This window comes from Heloderma suspectum, chromosome 12, assembly GCF_057233095.1.
Source record: "Heloderma suspectum isolate Gila_16-S chromosome 12, 16-S_ref, whole genome shotgun sequence".
NCBI classification, from domain to species: Eukaryota; Metazoa; Chordata; class Lepidosauria; order Squamata; family Helodermatidae; genus Heloderma; species Heloderma suspectum.
Genome location: NC_139469.1, coordinates 3102744 through 3111689, shown reverse-complemented (window position 1 = coordinate 3111689; position 8946 = coordinate 3102744). Strand labels below are relative to the sequence as shown.

The window sequence follows — 8946 nt, the reverse complement described above, 5'->3', positions numbered from 1 at the left end:
TTTTAAATTTCTGCTTGCTGTTAGGTTTTATTCTGGTCATATTGTGGTTTTAAGTTTTCATATTTTATATTGTTTTATGCTGCATTCTGTGGTTTTGATTTATGTGAACTGCCCAGAGAGCTTCGGTTATTGGGCAGAATATAAATAAATAAATAAATTCATAAATTCATAAAGACATAAATGTAAATAATTAGGTTGCAATCCTACAAAGCCAACTTACCCATGGAACTCAGTGGATCTTACTTCCAGGTAAACTAGAAATAATATAGGGATAAATATATACATGGATGTGCATTATGTCAAGTCTGGGCTTCAGCTGCTAGCAATCAAGTGTATACTAAGTAACTGAGTGATGCCTGTCTACATGTGAACCAGCACTCCAATGTAAGGAAAAAACATCTTCTTGAAGTTCCATCAAGATTTTATTAAGGTCTTGATGTCAAAGGAGCCACCGTGTATGTGTTTCATGTTCTGTGTGTAGGAGCCTTTCAGGTTGTGTCAACCAGATCAATGACATTGTTTACACCTCTTTCATTTCACCAGATGGGTTGCTGTAATCTCCATCAGCACCATTTTCTATAATGTCAAGGTCAAGCTCATGCTGCAGTTCTTCTGGAAACCCATTTATGTCTTTCCATATGGAGTACTTTGCATCCCAGAGGGCTTCCACCATGTCCCACATTCCTGCCTTTTCTTCCTGGAGGTCTTGGTCATTATCTCTTAGAGCTATATACTCTTCCCAGAGTGCCATTTTGTCTCTGGATATGGCCATGTCCTCTTCCCAGAAGGTTTTGTCTTTCTTCCAAAAGGCCTTGCATTCCTTCCAGAAGGCCTTGTTCTTCTCTCCAACGTTTTCCATCTTCTCCTGGAGGGATTTGTTCTTCTCACGCATGCCCTTGTTTGCCTCCTGGAACTCCTTGTTCTTCAACTGGAAGTCTTTGACAATATCTCGGAAAGATTCATTCCTTTCCTCTAAGGCAGCAATTTCCTCCTCTGTCACTTTAATCTTCTCTTGGAATGTCTCCATCTTTTCCTGAATCGCATGCACCTTGTCCTGGAGATCCATCTTTTTGGACTCAAAATCCTTGATCTCATCCATGAAAATCCTGCTGTCCTCCAAGAAGCTTTTGATCTCATCCATGAAAGCCCTATTCTTTTTTTTGAACACATGGATCTCCTCCCATAATGCCTTGGTTTTGTTATCCTCTCGGAAGACATTGATCTCCAGCCTCAGGTTTTTGCATTTATCCCAGAATGCCTTGATTTCTTCTTGCAGCACCATTTTCTCCTCTTTCAGATGGCGATGTATGATCTCCTTCTGCAGGCCTGTGGGAAAGAGTGTCATGTGGTGCCAGCTTTCCTGGTTAGCAGAAACAGCAGGAGGACTGTTGCTGTTTTTCTTGTCTGGAGAATCTGCATAGCTGGGGGCAAAGTCCAACTTTTTCTTCCTATTCTCCATTTGATCACAGCTGTGTGCAGAAGAATAAATAAGTGCATAGCATAGAAGGGGAGGACATGCTGGCTGCTAAAGGAAGTCATGAACCTACAAACTCTCAGAGTATGACTCAGAGAGGCATCCTCAGAGGAGGGGGCTGAGTCACTAGTACCTCTGGTATCAGAGGCAGTATGCCTATGTATACCAGTTGCTGGGGAACATGGGCAGGACGGTGCTGTTGCTCTTGTGTCCTGCTTGTGGGACAGCTGGTTGGCCACTGTGTGAACAGAATGCTGGACTAGATGGACCCTTGGTCTGATCCAGCAGGGCTCTTCTTACATTCTCACATCCCAGCTTGGACTCTGGAGTCTCAATTGTAGAAGAGGACTCCACCACAAACCCTTGTACTTGCTGATGGGGGCTTCAGGATACCAGGGGAAGGAGTGTTCTCATTTATGAGTGGGGCCATTCCATCTCTCTGCTGCTGGGTGCTGTTTGTCCAGGAAATGCCAGCGTCAGGGCAATAAGCATTGCTTCCTGCTACTGACCTCACTCTCAATTGCCTTTAGGTTGCCACCACCAGAATCACATGAAAGGGCAGTAGTGAAAAAAATGATGCATTTTCAGGAAATCTGTCATGCCCTAGTCCCCAAATTCAAGCCCCCACCCCATGTTATTTTCGATGTTTTTAGCTCACTAATGCCTGTAGAGTCCATTCATGATAGACAATGCAAATCAAACACCTGGCACTTAGGGATGTACGAAAGTCACTTACCTTTTTGCAGGGGTGATTTGCGGTGGGGGGGAGGTGCTCCACACCTCCCCCTGAAATCCTAACCCAGCCGGCTGCACTCCACAACAACTCCGCGGATCCGACGGCTGGGTGCATTCGCAGGCATCTGGAGCCTGTGGACGCAAATGGCGGCGGCTACAGCGGCCGCCATTTGTGTTCATGTTTTTGGCCATGATAGGCTATGTAAATATTTATGTAGCCTATCATGGCAAAAAAAGGGAATGCAAATGGCGGCCACCGTAGCCGCCATGTGTGTTCATGTTTTTGGCCGTGATAGGCTATGTAAATATTTACGTAGCCTATCATGGCAAAAATGGGAATGCAAATGGCGGCCACCATAGCTGCCATTTGTGTTCCTGTTTTTTTTTGCAGTGATAGGCTACGTAAATATTTACGTAGCCTATCACAGCCTCCTCAGGGACACAAATGGCATCCCTGCGTTAGCCATGATAGGCTACGTAAGTATTTACGTAGTCTATCACGGCAAAAAAAGGGAACACAACTGGCGGCCGCAGCCACCATTCACAAAGCAGCACAAACGGCACCAGGTAAGTGCTCCATTTCGTGAGCCTTTCATGGGGTGGTGGGGCAGGGCGCTTCATTCCACCATGGATTTCGGGGGGCCGAATGCACTGGCATTCAGCTTCACTGAGATCCATGGCAGAATTCCCTGACATCCCTACTGGCACTACAAATGAATTTCAGATGTCCAAAACTAAATTCAATCTCTCTCTCTCTCTCTCTCTCTCTCTCTCTTTCTCTCAAAGTGTAAACCCAGCACACCACAAATCTAATGTGGGATCACTCAGAATGAGGCATTTATTCAGAAATCATTCCTTCTAATACCATCCATGTCTTCCACTGCTTGTGTGTATGTAGCCCAAACCACACCACCCACGGTCCCACGCACAAGAGAATCTGTAGACTTAGGTAACCCCAGGGTACAAACAAGTAGGGATGTGCAGATGTTGTTAAATCCGTTGCATCTGTGGTTTGCAGGTTGTCAAGGGTCTTTCACTCCATTGTCTGCTCATTGATGGGACTGGTTTCTTTTTACCAGAATGTCATTCTACTAGTGCTAATTCACATTAGTGCTAATACACACTTGTGCTAATGTGCATTAGCGCAATCTCCTCCCCCAATTAAAAAAAAATGGTCAGCAACTGTCCATGGAATCCATGTGACTTGGAAAAAGCCCATTCTCTATGGAATCTGTAGATCAGATTCATAGACCCAGCATCTCCAAATAGGGCTAGGAAAGAATACTGCCTGAAACCCAGGAGAGCCGCTGCTGCCAGTCAGTGCCAACAATACTGGGCTAAATGGACCAAGACTCTGACTCAGAATAAGGCAGCATCCAATGTTCCTTAATTTGAACCACTGAATCTTTGTGGATTTCTCCGACATCCTTACACACAAGTACAATAATTCTGCAGGGAAAGAGCCTCAGTGGCATGGAATAGGGCTGTTGGAGGATTCTGTCCAGGGTGAAATCCACTGAGTTTTCAGTGACTCACCTCCCACCCCATGCCAGCTCAGTCATCTGCGAGTTGGTCTGACTTGATCGGCACTGAGTCAGACCAGCTTGCGGCTTTCCAGTTGTTGTTGTTGGGGGGGAGGGGTTAAATCACTATTTACAAAAATTGCAGGCACAATTTGCTTAATTTACACAAATTGTGGCTGTAATACGCTTAATTTGCTCAGATTGCACTCACAATTTGTGTAAAATTAAGCACATTACTGCTGAAATGTGCATAATTATGCAAATTGCAGCCACAATTTGTGTAAATTGTGATTTTACCCTCCGCCCAAGCCCACAAAATTTATCTTGAATGCAAGCTGAGCCAGGGGCTCTAGGGAAATCCGATGAGCCCCCAAAGGGTCAGATTTCCCTACAATGGTTGTCCCTAGCACGACTGTTGAGAGACTGAGGGGAAAACAAAAACTGACAAGCAGGTGAAAAGGGGGATAGAACGGAGTGGTTTGAAAGGGGGGAGAGAAGAGGAGATTGAAAAAGCTACAGAGAGAACCATCTCATTGTTTGGAGAGGTAATTTTCTGGTTCACATTGAGAAGGTATTTTCAATGGTCCCTAGAGACAGAAGTGAGAGCTGACCATAGGAATCAAAGAGGAAGTCCAAGGTTTTGTAGCTGGGAATGAACCCCAGGGTTTTCCCCCCAGCTCGCTCTCTCTCTCTCTCTCTCTCTCTCTCTCTCTCACACACACACGGGGGGGGGGATCATTGCAAAGCCCCCTTTTAACTCCCTGGTAAAGGTGGACTCAAATGTGGATGAATTGTCCTGAGGCAGCTGCAGGATCCTGCTTTTTAAAGTGCTGAGGAAGTTTAAAGATGTCTTTCCTTTGCTGACCTCAATTGCATGAAACATCCCCACACTGTTCTGAAATGCTTGGACATGTCTGTGGGCTGGAAATGCACACTTGTGCACAGTCATGTTGTGCGCAGTCATGGTTCCCCGAGGAACGGGAGATGCTGCCCCCAAACCTATGAGCAGAAGCCAGAGGGATTCTTCGGAAAAGCAGCACACAGCAGTGAGCCCAGGAAGCCGCCTTAGGGTCAGTCTGGTCATTGGTCCATCTAGACCTGTGCTAGTGCTACTAACAGAGTCAGCATTGATTTGAAAGCAGGTGTGGTTCGGCACCGGCCAAGGGCCCAAGCCCACCAGGGTTCATGGATCACTAGGGTGGCATGGGTTCCCGATTCCATCCAGGAATCGGGCAGAACCCTCCCTGCCCACACCCCTGAGCCCCGCTTGCCAAGCCCCTGCCCCGCTCGCCCCCTGCCTGTGCTCAGCAAGCTGCTTACACTCACTCCAGCAGCCTTGGTGAGCTCTGTGGTCGCCATTTTTTGAAAAATAAAATGGTGGCTGCAAAAATGCACATATCTGCATATGCGCAAAAGTGCACATTTCTGTGAATGCGCATATTCATGTATGCAGAAATGCGCATTTTGCAAATTCACATATTTGCACATGCATGAAAATGCACATTTTTGCAGAAGTGCACATTTCATGCATGTGCAAATATGTGCATTCACAAAGTGCGCATTTTGCGCACGCTCCAATATGCACATTTTTGGGGATCACCACTTTATTTTTCAAAACCGGCGACCGTGGAGCTCAACGAGGCCACCGGGGTGAGTGCAGACTGCTCGCTGAGTGTAGGAGGGGCTCGAGCATGGTCTGGGGACCAATGAGCAGGGGCAGGAGCTGGGCAGGCAACCGGAGAATCCGGATGGGGATGGGTTCATGCATCCCTACTGATCACAGCCCACCAAACTTGCTTCTCCTCTTCCCCATTGCAACCTGCTTGTTTGCCTGCCACTCATTCTGGCCCAGACAAGGGTGCTGGTTAGAAGGAGAAGCAGGAGATGCCATGGCCGCCTTGCTCACTGGCTGTCTGGCTGCCAAGTGGGAGCAAGTGGGAGCAGTGAAGAGAAACATAGGGAGCAAAAGGAGCTGGTGACAATGGCGTTGAGAAGGTACATCCCCTGAGGGAGGGGGCCCATTGAGGGTCCCTTGCCTAAGAGCCCTCCAAAACCTGACCATGTAATCCAAAATTGCCATCCTGGGATTGCTTCTAATTCAGGGAATTTGTATTCAGTATTACCGTACAGTTGTGAGCAATCTAACAATTCGTTGTTATCGAACTAAGCAGCTATATAACTAAGCAGCTGTCTATTCATTATGCTGCTTAGTTAAACAGTTGGCCAGGGCCAACCTCAAAGCTAAGCATGGTTGGGCACTTGCAAAGGTCCCACACCCCAGCAGGGCCCCACTGACAAGTGCCCCCTGGACTTGCTCCTCCTCCTCTTCCCCATTGCAACCTGCTTCTTTGCCTGCCTCTCGTTCTGGCCCAGACAACTGTCAGGGTGGACACTGAGCCCATAGAATCCCAGAGTAGTTCTGATTCTGAGGAAGAGCAGTCACTCCTGGGAGAGGAGCGCGCTCCTCTTTCCCAGGGCCCACAGCTGACGGAGATTCCTCCCACCCACATTCCTAGTTTAGAAAGCAGTCCAAGGAGTGACTGAGCATAGATAGCAGACTTGGTGGATGCGCGACGCAGACGCAGAGAGCGGCGCCAGATGGAGGGCGCGGAAAGGAGGCACAGTGCCCGGCTGGCGCGCAAACAACGGCTGCACCCCGAGGATCCAAGGGAAAAGGGGAGGGACTCTCCCTAGTCCTTAAGTTCAGGGGTCTGCCAGTAATTCCCTTTCAGACGGGGACCAACTGTTCCAACGTAGGGCATAGGTACTGTGCTGCTCAGATCTAGTTGCAAACAGTAGAGTTGTTAAGTTGTAAAAGAGGAATAAAGCTTTGAAAAGAATCCCTTTGTCTGTGTCTGGACTTGGCTACTGGATTAGACTGAGAGAGGCCTCCAAGGAGCCCTTGACAGCTTGGTCCCCGTTCCTCTTTTTTTTTCTCTCCTCTCTCTCTCTCTTCTCCTATTGCCTTATGGAGGGTGCCGAGAACCCAGCGGTGCAAGCTCTGGCGCAAGAGAACCAGATGCTCCGTGATCAGATGGCTCAACTGACGGCTGCCGTGCAGAATCTACAGGCAGCGTTTCAACCCCCCCTCACCTCCAATTCCCCCATGCCGCAAGTGCCCGGTGGCGTTGCCAGAGACGTTTTCTGGTGAGAAAGGACTTTTTCAGATTTTCAGGGCCCAATCAGAGCTGTACATGCGTCTTAGACCTGAGGATTTCTAAACGGAACAGGTTCGTGTGGGTTTCATCATTAACCTACTGTCAGGCATGGCAGCTAAATGGGCTTCGGGACTCCTGCTCATTAATGACCCCCTGCTCGGGGACTATCAAGGTTTCGTGACAGCCATGGCACGTTTTTTCGGTGACCCCGTGCACACGCAGACGGCTTCTTGGGAGATTCGCCGCCTCCGGCAGGGCAAGGACTCAGTTTCCAGCTACGCGACAACCTTTCGCTTGCTGATGCAGGATTTACAATGGAATGATGCCGCGCTACTGGCTCAGTTTTTGGATGGTTTGAACGACAAGATCTTAGTAGGGGTGGACGAAAGTCACTTACCTGTCCTCGAAGCTTGTTCGCGGTGGGGGGGAGGCGCTTTGCTGCTCCCCCCGCGAAGTTCAGGCCGGGGGGGAGGCTTCTCGCCTCGCCCGGCCGAAATTCAGGCCGGGGGGGAGGCTTCCCACCTCGCCCGGCCGAAATTCAGGCCGGGGAGGAGGCGCCTCTCCTCGCCCGGCCACAAACTCAAAAGTTTTTTTTTTAAAAAAAAACGCCCCCGTGATAGGCTACGTGACGATTAACGTAGCCTATCATGGCTAGATCTGCAAAGTCAGCCATGATAGGCTACGTTAATCGTCACGTAGCCTATCACGGGTGACTTTAAAAAAAAAAAAAAGCGTACGCAAATGGCGGCCCCCATAGGGAGCCGCCATTCGCGTTCCTTATTTGGTCGCTGTAGTCTACGTAAAGATTTACGTAGACTACGGCGAAAATAAGGGCAACGCAAATAGCGTTGCCCTTATTTTCGCCGTAGTCTACGTAAATCTTTACGTAGACTACAGCGACCAAATAAGGAACGCGAATGGCGGCTCCTTATGGGGGCCACCATTATCCGTACGCGCTTTTTTTTTTAAAGACACCCGTGATAGGCTACGTGACGATTTACGTAGCCTATCACGGCTGACTTTGCAAATCTAGCCATGATAGGCTACGTTAATCGTCACGTAGCCTATCACAGTAGCGTTTTTGTTTTTTTTTCTTTGATTGGAATGGCGGCGGCGGCAGCTGGTCAAAAGACCGGCTGCTGCTCCTGCCCCGGACGAACACCCGCCGAACCGCTGGCCGGACCTGCCGCCGGGAGGGACATTCGCCAAAGGTAAGTCCCGTCCCGGGGGGGGTGCGAGGGGCGGGGGTTGCGGAGAATTTCTCCCCGAAACTTCTTCGAGGGGCCGAACACGTTGGCGCTCGGCCCCCCGAAGTTTCGGGGAGAAATTCTCCGCCATCCCTAGATCTTAGATGAGTTGGCGCGCACGCCCAGCCCACCTGCTTTGGAGGAGCTCATCCAGACCTGCCTTCAGATAGATAGTTGGCTGGAGGAGCGCCGGCAGACCCGGCGGGGCACCGGGGGCCGGGATTTACCTCCTCCCATTCCCCCATGTTTCCTGCCTCCTCCCCCACCCCCCGCTCTGGCGCTGGGGGTGGAGGAGACCCCGATGCAGCTGGGGGCTGCTACCCGAGCTTCACTGCCGCCAGAGGAACTTGAGCGCCGGCAAGCTGAGCGCCGATGTTTTCGATGTGGAAACCTGGGGCGTTTCTCCAAGACCTGCCGAGTTAAATCCATGGCTCCGCTGCCTCCTCCTCCTCTCTTTCCCCCTCCTCCTCCTCCTCGTCCCCAGGCTTGACTAGACTGCCCCCCAAGCTTGTTGAGGGCCTCCAGTGTGGGGGTCAGCTCCCCACTGGGTGGGTGCGTTCCCCAACCCCCCCCACCCTCCCATCTGCTGTTGCATGTTCACCTCTGCTCCTCACAGCAGGGTGGGGTGGAGGCCCTAGCTTTAGTGGACTCGGGGGCTACGACTAGTTTCATGGATGAGACCTTCGCCCTCTTCCACAGGATTCCTACCCTGCCCCTTCCTGCCCCCTTCGCAGTGCAGACCATTGATGGGCATCCTCTCTCTTCGGGCGAGGTGACCTGTATTACAGTTCCGCTCACTCTGCGCACCC

At 50.1% G+C, this 8946-nt stretch overlaps 1 protein-coding gene across 1 annotated transcript; it reads right to left on the bottom strand.

The window, feature by feature from the left end:
• Window positions 1-520: 520 nt before the first annotated feature.
• On the bottom strand, window positions 521-6840 carry CCDC70 (coiled-coil domain containing 70). The gene is made up of 4 exons (XM_084819181.1): window positions 6826-6840; window positions 5639-5736; window positions 4030-4155; window positions 521-1469 (listed from the first exon to the last, which is right to left on the bottom strand). The coding sequence occupies exons 1-4, from the start codon at window positions 6838-6840 to the stop codon at window positions 521-523; spliced, it is 1188 nt and encodes a 395-aa protein (XP_084675307.1).
• Between the last annotated feature and the right edge of the window lie 2106 nt (window positions 6841-8946).